The 20376-nt window shown below is 43.6% G+C and overlaps 1 protein-coding gene across 1 annotated transcript in view; it reads left to right on the top strand.

Moving 5' to 3' along the window:
• Window positions 1-20376, top strand: part of MYH15 (myosin heavy chain 15) — a 152528-nt gene that overhangs the window by 110457 nt on the left and 21695 nt on the right. The window contains 10 exon segments of the mRNA XM_070045449.1: window positions 617-735; window positions 3127-3323; window positions 6851-7092; window positions 7095-7199; window positions 9369-9484; window positions 9486-9497; window positions 12344-12459; window positions 18349-18541; window positions 18774-18950; window positions 18953-18979. Coding sequence (XP_069901550.1) covers window positions 617-735; window positions 3127-3323; window positions 6851-7092; window positions 7095-7199; window positions 9369-9484; window positions 9486-9497; window positions 12344-12459; window positions 18349-18541; window positions 18774-18950; window positions 18953-18979 — 1304 coding nt within the window.

Here is a 20376-nt window from a genome sequence, read left to right as displayed (position 1 = left end):
TTCTCTTGGTCACATTCTGTACCATTTAATGACGCTTTCTAATAGTTATTTAGCAAGTCAGTCTACAAAGTACATTCACACTCATTTAATTTTCATTAACAATATTTTATCGCCATCCTCAATTTACAAATGAGGCAAAGAAGTTGTAATTATCTAAAGATCATATGGTCAGAAATGTGTAGAGCCACATAGTACACAAGGGAGCAGGGCACAGAAGGAAGAATGCGTTCCTCAGGATTAGGAGCTTAACTTGAATCTGCGTCCATTGCATAGCTGGTAACCAGGTTTGTGTCTCAATCACGTTTAAGTCAGTTACCATATTTTCCCTTCTGAAAAATGGGTAACATAATACCTATGTTATCAAGTAGCTATGAGAATTAAACTAGGTAATATATATAAAGTACTTGCTCTATGGAAGATTCTCAATAAATGGTAGCTCACTCTCGAGAGTTCTGGAAAGGATCATTGCCATGGTTTGCTGATAACTGGACCCTCGACTCTTTATAAATATCAAAAATATGTGGATCATATTAGTTGCTCTTAAGCCAGCAAGTTAAGTGGGAGAGGCAGTAGATAAGAAGACCATGATTAACTTATTTTGTGAAATTTTTTGTAGGTGAGTTCCTAAAAAGGCTAGAAGAAAAGGAAGCTCTGATAAACCAACTTTCCAGGGAAAATATCACCTTCACTCTGCAGACTCAAGACCTGAAATGGCAATTGGCAGAAGAGACCAAAGTCATGCATCTATTGTTTCTCACCAGGAGCTTGACTGTATGTTAAAAAAAAAAAAATAGTGCTTGCTAGGTCAGCCTGAATATCTTCTCATATAAAAGAAGGGGGGAAAGTGCCCTAGAAGTTATGGAAAAAGATGTGTTGGATCTTATACGTGCCAGGGAGGACTCTGATCACTGAAGGAACATCCTCAGTAATTTAGATCACTTCTCTAGTTTGTCAGCTTTAGAGCAAACAAAGTATGCATTTTCATTTTGCATTATTGCTAGAACAGAAAGTCGGCAAAGTTCTTTATGGGTCTTTGATTCTGAATTGCACAAAGAAATTAAATAAAAGAATTAATTAAATAAAAGAATTAAATAAAAGAGCAGGATAAAATGAATGGGGCTGGATTAGCTCAATATTATTTCAAATTGTCAATATATTATAAATATTAGTCATTATTAGTCATTTCTTCCCAAGAGAATATATAATGTTGCTCGCAGGTGACCACAGTGAAAGTGGTTCTTTAATGTTAAAGCATAGTGACTAAGATGAGAGATGGATTTTTGAGCCCTGGTATTCAAGTCTGTTCTTAGTTCATATTCAAGGCCTCTTTCTTACTAAGACCCCAAAAGACTTCACTTGCATATAATCTCACTGCAACTCTTCAGACTTCAGTTTTTAAATGTTTTATTTTATTCCTTCCACTCTCCTTATTTTCTATATCATATGTACATTTTCAAATTACTGTCATGATTTGTGCATCAGACATCATGCTAGACGCTTCTCTCATGCCATATAAACCTTCATATATAAGTCATATGAAACTGGTAGAATTATATTTTTTTACATGAAGTAACCAAGGCTTTGAGAAGACAACTCATCCAAGGTCATACAGCTGGTAGTATACTGTGAAGGAAGTTTAGCAGGTTGTGAAATGACTAGATTTATAGTTTAGAAGATCTCTCTGGCTGACTTCCCAGTGGCTTCCAACTGGCATACAAGGCCCCCTTTCTTGGCTCCGGCCTCCTTTTGTGACCTTACCTTCCACAGCTGCCTCTGTCATTTACTCCCCTCCAGTCACCCTGGCCTCCTTGCTGCCCCTTATACAAGCTGTCATCATTCAGGCCTTAGGACGTTTGTAGCTGCTATTCCCACTGTTTGAAGGCCCTTCCCCAAGGCCTTTGGGGGATGATGAGAAAGAACCAACCATTCCTCATCATGTCAATCTGTTTTACGTTCTCAGTGCAGTCAGCAATTTTATTTAGTAATTTTTGTACATGATTGTTTTACATATCCTCTTACTCCTTTTAGCTCTGTTGGACAAAGGCTTTGTCTCCATCTCTTTTACTTCAATTAACACTATTGCTTAGAACAGGCGCTCAATAAATATATATTAAATAAGAGGAAGGGTAGCAATTTGAAGCCAAGTTTCCCAGATTCCAAAGCCTGTGTCCTTCTTAGGGCTCCTCATTCACTGCCCAAAGGTGTCTGCCTGAGACTGCCATTAACCAAGCCTTGTGCTTTCAGAGCTGCATCTACCTAAGAAGATGCTGTTTCCTAATTTACATTGAGGACCCATGAGGACTGGCAGCGACCCTGGTTCTTCACACTAGACTAGGTTACCTCTTGGGAATGATGTTGCTAGGTTAACCAGACCACCCCTTAAGTGCCAGCAGTAGTCATTAAACTGAGCTCTACTGTCCAGTAAATACAGCAGCCACTCCTACACTACAGGTGGCGACCTGAATTTAAATTGACATTAATTAAAATCAAATAAATTTTAAATTTAGTTTTGACTGAATTTGACCTTGTCTGGGGCACATTTTGAGTGTTTAACAGCCACGTGGCTAGTGGTTACCATATTGGCAGTGCACATATAGAATATTTTCATCACTATGGAAAGTTCTATTGGCTAGTACTGCTTTAAAGTTTTAAAGTTTTTAGGGATTTACATGTGAAATAAAAGGTTCTGTTCTCCTTATGAATAGAATGAAAAGGCTAGGCAAAACTCATTGGTCCTTTCTAGTCCAAACAAGATCTAACTCTTGTATATTGCTAAATAGAAATCTGATTACCTAAATGATGGTGAGTGTTCCTCTTGCTACCGTTGCATTCTGCACTATTTCTAGAACTCCAGGCCTGTCTATTGTTGAAGCCCACATAGTCAGGCTGGCATTTCCCTAAATAGAACCCTCTTCTTTGTTGTAACGGCAGCAGTTAGATACTCTCTCCTTTCTCTTCTTGTCCCAAATTCTCTCCCTGGTATCATCTTATGAGGTTCAGGTTCGGCTTGCATTTGTGACAGGTGGTTATTAACCTTATCTAAAAAAGATGATGTCACCTCCAAGCCTTTCATTGTTTGTTAATGGCCGTGGTGCCTTTTTGTAACATGTGTTGTGTCCCCTGCAGTCACAGAGTGCCCTGGCCCAGGCCGTGAAGTCGGCCAAGCGTGACTGTGACCTGCTATGAGAGCAGTACCAGGAAGAGCAAGAGGCCAAGGCTGAGCTGCTCTGGGCCCTGTTCAAAGACAATGCTGAAATTGTTAAGTGGAGAACCAAGTATGAAGACGACACCATCCGGAGCACTGAGGACTTGGAGGATGCCAAGTGAGTGGGGCAGGGCTGCACAGAGGACTCTGAGAACAGTGACTGTGTCTTCAAGGCCACATGTGTACACTAAGCTAATCCTCACCAAGTGTGTGAACTAACCCAAGACCAAAGCTGAAACAGCCACCACTGGCAAGAAGCACATGCTCTAGAGGGGTTCAAAAATGAAAATTATAATACAGAGTGACAAAGACTAGAGAGAAGTCCTGGGGGAAAAAAAGAGGTTATTTCTAGGGGTACGAGGGAAGTCTTCATAGATGTGACTTTGAACTAGGGTTTGAAAGTAGGCTAGCACGAAAATCCTGTGTTTCATTTGGAACGCCAAAATAATGGAATCCATGTGTGTACATGTCTCCGTACCTTAAAGTCATCATGTCTCTGGTCTACAACTTGTACACTACAAAGTGGTCTGTGAAGGTGGACAGGGGCAGCTGGAAACGTATTAGGATTTGTCATCCTGCCTATGGGACAAAGGTTTCTTTGAAAAGAAAACACTTTGGGGTCACCTCTAAGGTTAGGATATCGGTTTTATAGCCAACACTACATAATGGCTTTAGCAGTTCTTCTCAGGAACTACAGAAGTTTGGGGCCCACATGAATCAAGACTTAGTACCAGGATGTAGTTCTAAAGCATTTTGCTCAGAGGTCAAAGGACTGTGTGTCTTTGAGAGAAAGTGTCAAACCATCCCCGGCTTATAATCATTAAAGGTTGACTCGAAAGAGTGTATCCCTGGCTTGGTAGCTTGGCAGAAATTCAGGGAAGATCAATACATTTCTCTTTAGCATCAACCAAAAATATTATTTTTTCAGTTCTTCACCTAAATCTTTGAAAGGCATTGCTGTGCACGTGCTGAACAGCTGCTGTGTTCTGTCCCTGAAGGGGTACCAAGCAATCTGTCTCTGTAGCCACAGTAACTTAAAAAGGGCTTTGGGATGACAGCTACTAAAAATACCTGCAGTAAATGTGTTCAAAACTCTGGACTGCAGAAAAGTGGGGCTTTGAACTGAAATGGCGCCTCATATCCAAAATATGGCATTTGCTTCTAAAGCAAGATTTTTTTTTTCCTAATAATTGAAGAATTCTGGTGAAAGTGTCTACCAGTCATTCTGTTTGAAGGTTTCCTAGGGAGGGACAGAAAAGAGGGAAAGTATATAGGTTACTTATGACCACATGGATTTGTTGGAACTAACAAATTGTGGTCCAGTAGTACATGACAACTGAAGAGAAATGATGGGCAAATGAGATAATATCCAAAGACTTTTTTTTTTTTTGCTTTAAACTTAGTTGAACATCAAATAAATAAAGCATTGTCTGTATTATGATTTCCCACTAAAACCCCTAAGGGACGTGGAACTGCAAAAAAAATCTAGGATTCCATTTTTTTTTAATTGGAAAGCTGAGGATCTGTCTACTTAGATTTCCAGGCTGCGGTTCACATGATGAGTTAGTTTAGTGGAATCAAGCTCCCCTGAGACCCCATTTACCGCTTCTGAGTTCCCCAAGGATAGGAATCTGATTTCTTCATCTCCTACACCTTCTTGCGTATTCTAGGAAACTACATAGATGCTTATGGTTGGCAAGTTGAGCAGCAAAATTGTAGCTGGTAGTAAATGTAGAGCAACGTTATCAATCAAATGAAGGTGATCAATTGTCCAGTTTGCCCTGGACTTGCCCAGTTTGAGCACTGGTAGCCCCGTGTCCTGGTACAACCCCTCAGTCCCCCGCAGTTGGTCACCCAAAGTAAAATTCCTATTTTCTGGTTCCAACTGAGCATTTCTAAAGTAGTTAAAATATGTGTAATTGTTTTACAAGACTCCTGTTTTAGGTGGGATAAAGCATCAGAATCTCCTTTTTTTTTCTCCCTTATTAAGATATAATTGACATATACCATTGTGTAGGGTGTACAAGTAAGGTGTAGAATGTGATAATTCGTTATATGCACATGTGAGAAATCTTTACCACAGCATGATTGGTTAACACTTCCTTTACCCCACTAAATTACCATTTTATTGTTGTTGTCATGGTGAGAACACTAAAGCTCTATTCTCATCGCAACTCTCACATATAAGATACAGTATTATTATTTTTTTATAAATTTATTTATTTTATTTATTTTTGGCTGTGCTGGGTCTTCGTTGCTGTGCGCGGGCTTTCTCTAGTGTGGCGAGCGGGGGCTACTCTTCATTGCAGTGCGCGGGCTTCTCATTGCAGTGGCTTCTCTTGTTGCAGAGAACTGGCTCAGCAGTTGGGGCTCATGGGCTGCAGAGCACAGACTCAGTAGTTGTGGCGCACGGGCTTAGTTGATCCTCGGCATATGGGATCTTCCCGGACCAGGGCTCGAACCTGTATGCCCTGCATTGGCAGGCAGATTCTTTAACCACTGTGCCACCAGGGAAGCCCACAATACAGTATTATTAATGATAGTCACCATGTGGTACAGAAGAATCTCTTCTTACCAGTTAAGAAAAATGAAGCAAAGACGTGAAGTGACTATGGTTAGAAAGCCAGTGAGCAAGGAGTAGTTGTTAGAGCCCAGGTCTTTCTTAGACACTGAGCACAGACTGGTTTTTGCAGGATTCCACCAAAAGGGGGCTTTATGAGCACACTGCTCTGTTGGGCTGCTGTGTGGAACATGTTAATTCCTGAGGATCTTTTTCTGTTTAATAACTGGAGATTGGAAAAAGCTTTGGTACATACAGTACCTTTCAACTAAGAGGTGTGATGAATGAGTAAGAATGGGACTGCCAGTGTCCCTGCAGGAGATGGGAACAAGAGAACACTTTGCATCCATAAGGAAGTGAATGAACATTGTAAGGACGGTAGAGGAAGCATTTTAATAAGCCACTGCATCTCAGAGGATTCTGGAGGGAGGACAGACAGGGGCTAAAGTACCCCTGACAGCAGTAGGACCTGATAAGTGAGCATAACGCTGGGATGGATGTGGGTATATAAATTTGGGGAGAGGAGCTGAGATGGAGAAGAAATTCAGAGAAAAGATACTCAGGCATGTTTAGGAGTCCCATGATGAGAGGGGGAGACTGAGCAGGAGAGAGCCAAAGAATGCTGCTTGGAAGCAATAAAGCCAAGGAGCTCTTTAGAGACTAGACGTGCCCCCAAACTTTTAACGGTTGCTTACTGTTGGGTGTTCAGTACCATCTTTCTCTTTCTCCCATTTCTTATGAAGTCTTTGATAAAGTCTGTATTGCTTACTTAAGGTTCAGGGGAAGCAGATACTTACAGGGATTCAGAGGTTCTGAGTGTCAAGTCCAGGTTGGCAAAGGGTGGGGAGGGAATAAGGGACATGTGGACACAGAAGCCAGAGTGTGGTGGTCAGCAGACATCTGGCTTCCACAGGCACAAGGAGGTCATTGTCAGGCACAAGCTGCTTCCCCTTCAGACTATGAAGCCACCCTCAGGAGCCCCCCCACCCCCCATTTGTACCCAAGTGCTGTGTTTAATAAGGACACACTGCACGAGCTCTCTGAGGGTTGTGGCTTCACTCGCCCTTTGGACCTCCCCTTCTCAGGAAGAAGCTGGCAATTCGGTCGCAGGAGGCTGCCGAAGCCATGGGGGTGGCCCATGCCAGAAGGGCCTCCCTGGAGAGGGCCAGGCCCCGACCGTAGCTCGAGCTCGGGGACACCCTGTCGCATCGTGGGAAGGTGCACCGCGCGGCTGCTGCGCTGGACCGGTGGCAGCAGCACTTCAACCAGTGCCTGCACGGCTGGAGGCGGGAGCACGAGTAGCCTCAGGCGATGCCCGACGCCCCGCAGAGGAGGCCCGGGCCCTCAGCGCCCGGCTCCTCGATCTCAGGCACACCTACGAGGAGAGCACCGCGAGCCAGCGGACCCTCCGGAGGGAGAACAAGAACCTGAAGGGTACGTTGCCCTGGGAACCGGAGCAGGGTCCCGGGAGGGCCCTGCGCCAAGGGCAAGGCTGCCTCGATGCGCAGAAACCTTAGCATCGTCCTGGCCTCGCTTGGGTCTTAACTTCTCCATTTTGAATACTAGCTTTGGATTTTGTCTTTTTTTTTATACTACAGATACTATTTTCATTAAAGGAGTTCTAAACATAAGAGTACTTTCCTAACTTTAGCCCCAGTTCCTGTCCGTAAAGGAAGCCTATTAAGAATTTCTTTATATTCATAACCTGCATAATATGCATACAGGTAGTTTTTACTTAAATTACACGTTATTCTATACTTTTAATTTTTTCCATTTATTAACTTATTTTCTAATTTAACAAATATCTCTATAGCCCATACTACGTGCCAGGCACTGTTCTATATATAACTATTCATTGTTTAAGTCTCAGAACAGCCTTATGTGTTAGTTTATCTGTAAAATGCAGATTAGATTGAGTCATTTAAGGTTAAGAACTTGGCCAAATTCACATTTGATGAGTAGCAGATCTGAGGTTTGAGCCCAGCCAGCTTGATTCCGGCATATACACACTTAACTATGGGCTCTGCCACCTCCCATGTGCCTGTAGCTGGAGCCCTACCAAGTGACTGTTATTAGCGACACAGTGTTTTATGATAAGGCTGACTAACACGTTTAACTAGACCTTATTAATTTTCGATAAAATTTTTCACAATTATAAATAATCCTATATTGTACATCCGTGTACAATGGGGACGTGTACAAATATTTCAGTAGGGTAGATTCCTAGAAATGAAATTGCAAGATTAAAGGAGTGAATTTTCAAATTCTGAGATATTGCCCAGCAGCCCTTCAAAGAGGCTGCCAACTTATACCAGCACCAACAGTGATGTGCATTACAACCCTGAGATGCCCTGGGAGTAAGTTCATTACTATTGGAGGCATAAATGAAACTTGCTTTCTCTGTTGACCTACCTAGTCCATGAGCAGGTCACTGACTGGGCCTGTGAGAGGTGCTGGAACAGTTAGAAAACTTTCATGGCATCTGAACCACCTGGAGGGCTTGTTAAAACGCGGTTGGCTGGGTCCCACCGTCAAGAGTTTCTGATCCAGTAAGTCTAGGAGGGGGTCTAAGAGTTTGTATGTCTAAGAAGTCCCCAAGCGAAGCTGGCTGTTCGTGTGGGGACCATACTTGCTCTGGGCTGGAGCCTGGGAAGAAGTCTTTTTCAAAAGCTCTCTGAGTGATTCTACGGTATGGTCAGAGTAGAGAACCACTGCCTTGAGTTTTCTCCTGGGAGCCCCTCTTCTGGAGAAGTTTTATCAGAGAAGGATTTATTATTCACATGAGACTTGCCATCTCATGGGTTTGTTTTTGTAACTAAAAAATTCTTGTCACAGCCTATCCTAGCTGGGGATCTCAGAGCCAGAGGAGTGGTCAAGCCCCTGAATTCCTTCCACTGCCTCTGGACTGTGGGTAATTCCCAGAGCACTTGGCCCTGCTCCACACCTTAGGCTGCAGAGGCTTCCTTCATGAACGGTGTCAGGTGTTGTGTCAGTAACAACAGGTTACTGTGTCAACAACAGTGTCAGGTGTTGTGTCAGTCAGTGTCAGTAACAGTGTCAGGTGCTGGAGGTTTTGTCACTTCTGGCTGCCTTGCTCTTTCAGAGACGTGTGTTCATCAGAGGGTTCACGCATTGGCTTCTGGCAGACAGTGACCCAGCTTATGCTGTAAGTTCCCATTCTGGTGTTGAGCGACAGCTGACACAGTGGCCGCCACCCGTGTTGATAGCTAAGCTCTTCCACTGGATAGGATTCCAGATCTGGGTCCTAGAGCCCCACCAGGCAATATCTGGCATGGCTCTGACAAGCAGGACCGCCATGTACAGTCACACAGGTTGTTCAAGGCACAATACTCTAAGAAACACCATCCTCACCAGCTGTTGTAGGCAACTTTGTGGCAGATGCCAAAAGAATACTTTGAAGAGGGGATTCTTTTTTCTAATTCAAACAAACGTCCCATACGTGCCAGCGGTGGCCTTGCCATCAAGTTACCAAGGATGGCATGACCAGGCTCCCAGTGGGCCTCTGGGAACAGTCTCTTTTGGCTGACATCATGGATCTGAGACTGGTTCTTTTCACTAACTTTGTTTTTCATCCCTCTCCAGAAGAGATTTCTAATCTGAAAAATCAGATGAAAGAAGGAAAGAAGAACTTAAGTGAAATGGAAAAGATCAAGAAGTAGATTGAACAAGAAAAGACTGAAGTCCAAATGGCATACCTCGGAAGAGGCCGAGGTATTACCTCCAGGGAGCAAAGCAGGCTTCCATCACTGTGACAGTGCAGAAGACCTGCATTCTAGTCACAACAACAGCAAGAACACGCTTATAACCCTTGACCCTTATTCAGGGGTTAACTGCGTGCTAGGCACTATGCCTGGCTCTTTGTATGCACTATTTTATGTAATCACCCTAGCAAACTATTGTCCTCATTGTACAAATGAGGAAATCGAGGCTAGGGGGACAGGATAAACAATCGTGGATGCAACTCTCTTGATTATAAAGAAAACAAGAACCATGTCTATCTTGTTCGCTAATTTATCCTCAGTACCTAGACCCTCACTACTCTAAACGTGGCCTGTGGACTGGTTGCGTGGGCATCACTGGGGAGCTTGTTAGAAATTCAGACTCTCAGCCTCTCTCCAGCTCTGTTGGATCAGAATTTGAATTTTAACAAGATCCCTGGGTGGTTCATATTTACCCTAACATTTGAGAAGCACTGGACTAGAACATTGCCTGGCATACAGTAGCGGTTCAATAAATATTTGTTGAATGTTGAATAGCTAAATATCCTCATACCTGCCCCTCTCTTTAAATAAAATCAGTCGAAACACTTTTTTTTTTTTTGCAAAAAAAACTTTAGGTAGTTTGAAAAATGAATTCAAAGCAATGTTCTCAAACATTTGTTGCTGAAAGCTTATCTTTGTGTGGGTTGTTTGACAGGAGTGTTTTCAGTGTTATGGATTAAAAGTTCAGGAAAAATCTCTGACTTGATCCCTAGGTGTGTGCTAGTGATTGAAAGGACCCCTGAGAAAATCTTTTTGCCAAAGAGGGTGAACTCAGAAGGTAGTTATCCTGTCACGGTCATTAAGTAGTCAACAAGGCCTACAAGGCCTCTTTTCTCGCAGCTGAATTTCATTTTCTTGACCTACCCTTTGACTAAACACCCAGTCACATTAAAAATGCATCCCTCACCCACTCACCCTCCAACAGAGACAATAATTTTTAAAAGGCATAGCAAGTCCATTTCAGGCATGGGCCTTTTCAAAGGTGTGATAATGAAAAAATTAGACCCCAGAGGATTGCTCTGAGTCAAGCAATGTCCGATCAATTTACCTCACCACCACATTTCTGTAAGAAATCTACCAGACAGAAGATGTGTCAAGTGGACCGCTCTTGACACAGCTCTTGTCTTTTTATGCAAATTGTTTTCTGAGGCCTCTACATTTTATGTAGAATCCTTTCAGTTGGCAGTGTGGTGTCCCCTAACAAGGCCGGTCCTCGTAAAGTGGGTGAACTTTGTCTCATTCACTTGTTCCTTTTGTTCCCCGTCTGTTCTCTGGCCACCCTGGCTAGGGACTTTCTAAAGCCACCACCTTAACCCAAAGAAGTAACTTTTATGGTGGAAATTTCAAGCAACATGAGAAGCCAATGAGAGCTGTGATTGGGCGGGGCAACTTTAGTCCTATATAACGTGTAGACTAACATCTTTGTACGTTAAATTGAGCTGCCCGTTGAAGGTGAGACGACTAAGGCCCCAGCGCTCATACCGTTCAGTAGCACTAGATGGCATTATATTCTATTCGCATTTTCTCAAGTTTTGTCTTCAGCTGCATCCATAAATACTTCATCAGCTTGGACATGTATTTGTAAAACTGGGTTATTTCTTTTCCTGAGTGAGCCTTTATGAAAAACGTTATCAGATTATTTTTGAAGTCACAAAACTCAAATTATCCCAGGTCACCTTCAAAGCTTCACTTTCTCAGTGCATTCAAAAGGGTTAGAGGTGACAGTTTCCTCCTGAAGGAAGGGCATCATTCCCTCGGGAAATTGCTATACCAGCATTTGTTTTTTATTTATTTTCTATTATATTGAAGTTAGTATTGAGAGAACAGCAGCAAGGCTGTAAGCCATATTAAAGTCCCAACATCTTTCTTATTTTTATTTTGAAATTGCTATTCAGTTTTACCTTTTACTTTTGATGGTATGTGCTAAGCACTCCTCAGAAGGGGCTAGAAAAATTGCGTTTGCCCTCAGGACTGTCTGCCAATGGTTAACTGACTAATAGATGGTGGTCACCCCTTGTGCCCTTTATAAACATCCACCCCCAGTGTTCTGTTTATTTCTTCTATACGAATTTTATCTTTGGAACAGGCTTTAAAGATTTAATCAAACCTACGCTTTCAAACTTGAAACACCTTTATAACATCCCTGGCAGTATGTGCCTTGCCTATATTTAAATACTCAAGGGGGCAGGAAATCTCCCTGCCTGTCAAAGCAATCCATTTGAAATAATAGTAGTAATTATGGTGATAATGGCTCACACCAAGCATTATGTGTCAAGTACATAATCATAAATCCTTTAATCATAAATCATAAATTCCTTTATTTGAGTGCTGTCCTGTTTCTTGCTCTCTGAATGCTTTCAACTTTTTTTCTATCCCCCTGTGATGTCCAGAAATAAATAAAAGTTTCCAGGTAGGAGTTATCACCTTCCTTGTTTTAGTTTTGATGCTTTTATTGATTCATCCCAACGATGGAAACATTAGAAAAAGTCAAGGGTAATAAATTAAAAAAATGAAATATAGTCACAGACAAGATTGAAAATGTCTATTTTAAAAATGCTTTAGATTCCAGTTCTTGAACTACAGCTGAAGGCCCTCAGAACATCAGATCTATAGGTGACGTGACAAACAAAAGTAATCACTTGTCTCTCATCCTGTTCCAATCTTCAGGGATGTGATCTGACCTTAGATTATTCCTAGCAATTCTAAAGAGAGCTCCGTTAATGATATACGTTTAGAGAAAAAAAAATTTTGTCCAAAAGTGGGCTGAATTAAGTGCTTTTTATTTATATATTTCAGGAGGCTCTGGAACGCAACGAAAGCAAGATTCTTCATCTGCAGCTTGAACTCTCAGAAACTAAAGCGGAAATTGAAAGAAAGCTTTCAGAGACAGATGAAGAGATAGAAAAATGTAGGTATTTACAATTATTTTGATGAGCAACAATTGCATATTTTAGAATCCTTAACTGAACAGAACCCACTGTGTTTGGCTGCTTTTATGACCCTTGTTGGACTATTACCAAAGAAACAGCCAGTCTAACCCAACACTAGAATCTTTCTAGTAAGCTCAGCACTGTTAATATAAAGGAATACCTCTACACGATTACTATCAGTTTTTTATGATTTTCTTATAAAATTCTTTTTTTTTTTTTTTTGCGGTACGCAGGCCTCTCACTGCTGTGGCCTCTCCCGTCGCGGAGCACAGGCTCCGGATGCGCAGGCTCAGCGGCCACGGCTCATGGGCCCAGCCGCTCCGCGGCATGTGGGATCCTCCCAGACCGGGGCACGAACCCCTGTCCCCTGCATTGGCAGGTGGACTCTCAACCACTGTGCCACCAGGGAAGCCCTTATAAAATTCTTTTTGAGCAGCTTCTACTTGCATACAAGACTCAAGATAACACACCAAAAAAGAATAAGTATGTGGACAAGGACCGTGTATACTGTCTGGGTTTCCCTACAACAAGCTGCTTTCTTGAGCGTTCAAGACACTGACTGGTAATGCTAAACAGTGGAGGAAAAGAACTAAAAGATGTGATGCTGGGCATTAAAATTAATGTCAGATCAGAGTGAAGTTTCCACATCCCCCCTGCCTGTACCTGTAGCCGTTTGTTTGGAGAGGGGCCGGAGCCAAGAGCTAAGCTGCTTATGAATCCCTGTTGAAGCAGCTGAGTCTTAATAGTCAGGAAACTGAATTAAACAGGAGTCCTGGGTTGCAGGATCTCTTCTTAGCTTCATAATAACAAGCTGATGATTTTAGAAATTTTGCTTCTTAGCTTCTCAGTGAAGTGAGGGGATGAAAGCAGCCCCCTCCGTGTCACAGAAGGTGGTGAGGAAGATCAGTAAGCTGATGTTGGCAAAGCACTTCACACTCTAGATCAAAGGCACAATTATAAACACATGGAATTAACTATGATTGTATTATGCATCTGATCTGTTCCCTTAAGTCAATGCCGTATGTCAGCATGGAAAAGCATTTTTGAGTCTGAGGTTCGACTGGCAACTTGCTTTTAACGTGTTTGTTAAACAATTAAAAGAAAAAGTTACCATGTTCAGTTGAACTGGCCTCTTACCCATAGCCCATCTTCAGACAAAACTCCCATGGGGGTCATTTTTTTAATGAGGATGTCAAGCCAAATTTGGTCCTCTGTGTGCTTTGAGTTATCTTTGCTCTCACTCACTGGCACTTTCCTCTGTAGGACTGACTGTAGGGGTGAATTCTGGTCTACTTAAGAGGCTCTGAGTCCATGTGTAAAAGAATTTTTTGTTTTTGATGGAGGGCAAAAACATTGGGCCTTGATATTTGCCCTACTTCCTTCCATGAGGAACAAAAACGAATGTCTCCTTGCGCCGTTAAAAAAAAACAACAAAAAAAACCCCCTCGTTTCAGGTAACGTCAAACCTGTGCCTATTAATAAACCCAGCTAAGTACAACTGAACCCTGAGAGTCTGCATCTTGTCAGATACATCTGAATGTTGTAGAGCTGTTCCCCAATTATAATAATTTCAGTGCAAAGGAAGCTGGAGATCCAAACAGCTAGGGCTGGGAGAAGAAAGAACTGAAGACGAGGCAGGAGCTGCGAAGGGGCTGAAAAAAGAAGGGCGGGCTGAAGGGAGGAATAAGCTATTCATGAGTTTTAGTTAATGATTCATAATAACTGTCACAGGTACATCCAGAAAGGAAAGATGAGCATATCTTAACAAAATATCACAAATACCATGCAGACCCTTTCGGTGTGAGTGCCCTGTGCCAGTGGAGATTGGATCACAATGCCTCGGTCAAATCCAAGGGTTTAATCTGACTTCAGGGCTAGGAGAGGATGGGATCTTAAGGAAACTGAAGAGAATGCCAGGGGGAAATACTAGCAAAGCAGACGATTTTGAGCAATCAGGGGTAAACCAGGTAAAATCCAGAACTCAAGGGAAATATTGCCTGAGGGAAAGATGAGGTTCAAGGTCCTCTTTCACATAATCCTTGGGAAGCTCCATAGAAACCGAAGGAGGCCTGTGAAGCAGGACCCGAGAAGCTGAAGGGACCAGGAGGACAGGAGAGAGACTCAGAGGCAAAGGCAAAACCTTGGTAGAGCTGCAAACTGGGTAACTCATTCATTCATTCTCTGCCACCCAGCCCGCTGCTCTTCCATTCGGTGAGGACTGATCCTGTATGAGCCGGGCTGGAAGCCTGTTGGTGGTGAAAGAATGAGCAGCTGGTACACGAGTTGTATGTTTCACTTGCTCAACAGATATCTGAGCGCTTCATGTTGGCAAGACGCTGTGCCTGCTCTTCTAGACGGGGCTTCCCAAACTTTTATGGAGTGTTAGGGCTTTTTTGTTTCCCTACAAATGTTATAATTAGCAGAGCTAGAGGTAGGCAGGTGACAGTGCAGTCACTGCTGGAAGGAGGGGAGGAGCTTTGATGTCCGGCTTTGATCCTTGCCCTCATCCACACAGGAAAGGAAGAGTGACATCATGGCTCCTTGAAGGCCGGCTGGCGGCCATGACTGCAGTCTAAGTCAGGCCCTGCTGCAAGGCCCCAGACTGGGTCGAGAACAAGTTGGTCAGTTGCATCCTGAATCTCCTGGGGCCACTGACTATATACATCCCCCTCCCAACTCAGGATATTCAAGGAAATGCTGAAATGTGTGGCAGTCTTCTCAGTGACCCAGAACCAGGGTGCCCCTGGCCTGCATTCTGCTCTCCCTGGACACACCCAGCGAGGTGCTGTGGAAGGAGCTTTTGGGAATGAGGTATCAAAATGCCTTACTCTATCGAAGTGTGCTTGTTTGCTTTGGTTTGATCATCTGTGGAAGGGTTAGATGTATGGGGTCACACGGTAGATATTTTTGGCTTTGCAGGACATAGAGTCTCTGTTGTAGCTACTCAACTCTGCAATTGTAGCTTGAAAGCAGCCATAGACCATAAGAAAGTAAATGGTCATGGCTGGGCCCATAGCCCATAGTTTGCCCACCCCCAGCCTATGGCCTCAGGTACCTGGTAACATTCCATCATCTTTTCCTTCCATATTGTTCACTCCTCTGAGTTCAGTAATAGCGAACTTTGCCACGTGGTCTCAATTTACATGTACTATCCAACTTAATTTCTTTTATTGTTTGAGTCTCTGCCAGAAGAATATGTTTAAATCTCTTCTCATTTCTAAGTAAAATATTTTAGTGCGACTTCAAGAAGTAGCAGCTCAAACTCAGACATGGCATTTAGTTAGCAAAATATCTTGTTAATCACTTTAAAGCTGAAACACATGTATTAGAAGTAAGGAAAATCTTTCATTTCCCTGATATAGACGAGCAACATGGCAAGAGAAAAATATTACTGATTGAATTGACTGTCAATTTAAATCCTTAACTTTTTCAAGTTTTAAAAAAGAACGGTTCTGTTCTTGTTTGCATTTGGTTTCTTTCCTCAAATTGTGTTTCACAGTTCAGAAAAAAAAGAGGAAAGAAAGAAAAGGAACTTCTTACCGTATTGCCCTGGTCCTGACTGCTTCATTTTTCTTAAGAAACGTACTCAAGGAGCTTTCATTTTAAAGATTTCTTGACTCTGCATGGAATGCACTGATTGTTTAGTGGCCATTCTCTAGGCCTGTGTTATACAGAAGCCTCTTAAACCGTAGCACTTTCTACTTGTCTGTAGGCACTCATGAAGTTTCATAAACAACGGTGGAAAAAGTACAATTTGAAACATTCATTTTGTCTGCCTAAGTAGAATATATCTCTGTGCAGAGGATTTTGACACCAGCTTAGAGACGCCTTAGTGTTCCTGCAAAAGGAGAGTCAACTGTGGCAAAAATGAGTTTCCTCATGTAAGACAGAACAGTGTCTTAAAGCTTTCAGTGATGCTGAGTGTGTGTCACTGTAGTATTATGGGCTAGGGCTGCCATAACAAAATAGACTGCGTGGCTTAAACAACAGAAATTTCTTTTACCACATTTCTGAAGGCTGGAGGTCCACGATCAAGTTGCTGGCGAGTCTGGGCCTAAGACCTCTCTCCTGGGCTCACAGGTGGCCAACTTGCTGGGTCCTCACATTTTCTTTTCTCTGTGCTCACCCATCCCTGTGTCTCTTTGTGTGTCCATATTTCCTCTTCTTATAAGGACATCAGTCAGATTGGATTAGGGCCTACCCTAAGGGCCTCGTTTAACTTAATCACCTCTTTAAAGGCCCTGTCTCCAAATTTACTTGCATTCTGAGGTACTGGGGGTTAGGGGCTTCAACATATGAATTTGGCTGGGGGGAAGAGAGGAGGGACAAAATTCAGCCATAACAGTCTCTAGTAACATTACATGCTGGCATTCCTGTAGGATTCTGATCTGGGAGCAGAACAAAAGCCCAGGACCTAAGGATAGGCAGGAGAGGCTGGCCACAGCATGTGGGAGCCAGGACATGGCACTGGCAACAGAGAGGTGCTGACTCTGGAACCAGAAAGAGTTCTTTCCTGTACATTTGCATAACTACTTCTGAAACCTCCGCCCCATCCATGGGGGGAGGGTGGTCACAAAAAGTGGCCCCTCCACCTGTCACCCAATGGGAAACTCTGACCACACTCTTACTCCTCTGTAGGCTGTGTGACTCGCTGCTGGCCTCAGAGATCGCAATACAGGCTCAAAGACAACTCAGTGTGGAACCTAATTCTGACTCAAGATGAATATGTGTCTGCCATTTGTGTGCTGATGGGCTCTATGAGTATGTCTTGTCTTATCTGCCCAGTTCTAGGCCCTGTTTCATAGGGTGAGCTTAACAGGGCCTGTGTTATAAGAGTTACACTGTCCTGACGCACAACCACCAAATCTTGATAGCTTAAAACCATCAAAGCTTATTTTTGCTTTGTGTCAGAGTCCAATGTGGGGTAGGATGGAGAGTGGGCCACTATCCCAAGTCTCTCAAGAACCCAGGTTCCTTCCATCTTCTGATGCCAGATCATCCATGTGTGGCCACCAAGTTTGCTATAGATGGGGAAGAGAGAGCACAGGATCACACAAGTAAAAGGCTGTATGTGTGAGCCTTGGAAACACTTCTGCCGTAGTCCATTGGTCAGCATTCAGTCACATGGTCCCAGACTTACTGCAAGAGTCCTAGGAAATGATTGCCATGGGTTCCCCACAGTTTTTCATTGTCTCTCTGAACACACATCTATTGTGTAAGCTTCTGTCACTTTGCAAAAATGATTTCAGCATGGACCTTTCATTGTTATAAAGGCATATTGAAGTAATTCAATATCATACAGCAGTTGGTTTTCTCAGCCTATCCTTGGTTGTACTCCCAAACTCCTGGAGAAAGATAACCATGCTATTCTAGGGGAATTTGGTGTCACAGGCTGTTAGAGCAGGATTGCTGGCGATCAGGACTTATTCCAACCTGGGTGGCTCTTTCTTGCCGTGTTCAGACATGTTTCACCGTTGAAAGTATTTAAATATTATGCCTGTCTGAAAATGCATCCTTCCTTCACCCTTAGCCACTCTAGGGAATCTAGACCGTCCTGGAGGGGTTCTTAGATAAGGCGAAGACTGCCCCACAGGAACCTCAAAAAGATTCTGGTGCTTTTCTTGATTTTTCCGGGAAGTTGGTCTGGGAATGATGGACATTAGTCTGTTATGATGGACAAATGCTTACTGATCTAACCCTTCCATCTCCATGGTTTCCAAATGAAGACCCTTTAGACCCATTTTGTTAATTACACAGAATTTTTCTTGAATTTTAATTTTTTCTGATTCCTAAACAGTTGTGTGTACAAAGCAGGTAACCTTTCTTAATTTGGGTGTATGATTTTTCCCCTGAATGTTATTCTAAAATTAGGAGGAAGCAGCAGTGTGCTATTGACTCCCTGCAGTCGAGTCTGGATTCTGAAGTTCGGAGCAGAATTGAGGCCACTGGGCTGAAGAGGAGCATGGAAGGGAACCTCACTGAGATGGAACTCCAGCTCAGCCGTGTCAACCGCCAGGTGTCAGAGGCAACCAAATCCCTGGGCCAGCTTCAGATCCAGATCAAGGTATTTTCAATTGTAATGCAGGGGTGAGGCAGGGATGTCTCTGCTTATGGGAGCAAACCAAGCGGCAGGTTGTGTTGAGCAATAAACGTGAGGACAGCAAATCTAATCCTTCGGGAGAGCAGGAAGATGCTTACGTTGAATCGCTGGGGCTTGTTCAGAGCACGCATGCGTAAGTGCAGATCCCACTGAACTGCCAGGGATCCACGTCCCCCGCACGTGTTTTCTCTCGCAGGACCTTCGGGCGCAGCTGGAGGACAGCACACGCCTGAACAGTGAGCTGAAGCAGCAGTTGGCGGTGGCCGAGCTGCGCAACGCTCTTCTCCAGGCTGAACTCGAGGAGCTGAGGGCCTCGCATGAGCAGACAGAATGCGGGCGCAGGCTGGCAGAGGAAGAGCTCCTGAAAGCCACAGGAAAAAAATCAATCTTTTCCACACCCAAGTGGGGCCCGTAAACTCGCCATTAGCCATGTCAGCTGGTGGGAGGCAATGGATCCACACTGGTCGGCCTAGGACGGTACACGGTTGCCACGTGGAGCCTTGCAGGTGGCCGGTGAGGCAGGGAGAGCCTTTTGCAGTAGAGTGGCGGTCTCGCCCTTCATTCATCCCCAGATGCATTGGTTCCCTAGGGCTGCAGCAGCCAAGTTCCCAAACTGATTACAGAAATGTAATCTCTCTCAGTTCTAAAGGCTAGAAGTCTGAAATCACGGCATTGGCAGGGTCGTGCACCGTCTGAATCTTGCAGGGAGTCCTTCCTTGCATTTTCCCAGCTTCTGGTGGTTTGTTGGCAATCATTGGTGTTCTGTAGCTTATAGATACGTCACTCCAATTCACCTCCTTCACTTGGCATTTTCTCTGCGTCTTAACATCATCTTCCTTCTGTATCTGTCATTGTCCAAATTTCCAAATTTTTATGAGGACATCAGTCATATTAGATTTGGACCCACTCTAATGACCTCATTTTAACTTGACTACCTCTCTAAAGACCCTATTTCCAAGTAGGGTCACATTCCGAGGATTGGGGGGTTAGGACTTCAACATATGTTTTTGGGGGGAGGGACACAATTTGAACCAAAACACTAAGCCCTGCCAGAAGAATGAACTGTCAGGGTACTCATAGCTAGGATGCTGGGGAGAGAGAGAGGAACATTCGCTAGGGTTCCAGAATCATTTGCCTGCTTCTCCTTTTCCTGCTAAGCCATGTATTCCCTGAGCATCCCAGGATTCGAAATAAATGCTCCTGCTTCAGAGCCAGGAGATTTCAAACAATTCTGAGTGGCTGCTGACAGATATGATGAACTGTCAGGACTGGCTTCTCATGGAAGGTTATGTAAGTGACACAAAGCAAGAATTCTTAAATCGTTGCCATTCTCATGGAATCAGGAGAAGCCATAGTGGCTAGGACAAAAGCTCGATAAACATTTTTAGGGCACCCACCGTAAGCTGAACAGGTATGCATGGTATAGACAGATGCAAAATATCTCCATCGTCCTAAAAAGGTGGAGATCTAAGTTAACACACTGCAGTGCACTGCTGGGATTGTAGTGATAAAGCAAGCACACCCCTACAGAAAGCCTTCCCTGATGATCCTAGACTTAGGTAGATGCACAGTATGCTTAATCTGAGTCATGAAGGACATGGAAGAAGTCAGCCAAGTAGAGAGAAAAGTCAAGGTCAGAGGCATGGGGAAAAGAGGGAATTTAGGATGTTAAGGAAAATTGATATACTTACTATAGCATACGGTAGTGGGTGGGAGAGGTCAGCAGAATTGATGCTAAGGGAGAGGCAGGTAGAGCCAGGTCACCAGGGATCTTGACTTTGAGACTGATGGAGTTTGAA

Source organism: Globicephala melas, chromosome 4, assembly GCF_963455315.2.
Source record: "Globicephala melas chromosome 4, mGloMel1.2, whole genome shotgun sequence".
NCBI classification, from domain to species: domain Eukaryota; kingdom Metazoa; phylum Chordata; class Mammalia; order Artiodactyla; family Delphinidae; genus Globicephala; species Globicephala melas.
The sequence above is the reverse complement of the archived record's forward strand: the minus strand, read 5'-3'. Positions and strand labels throughout refer to the sequence as shown.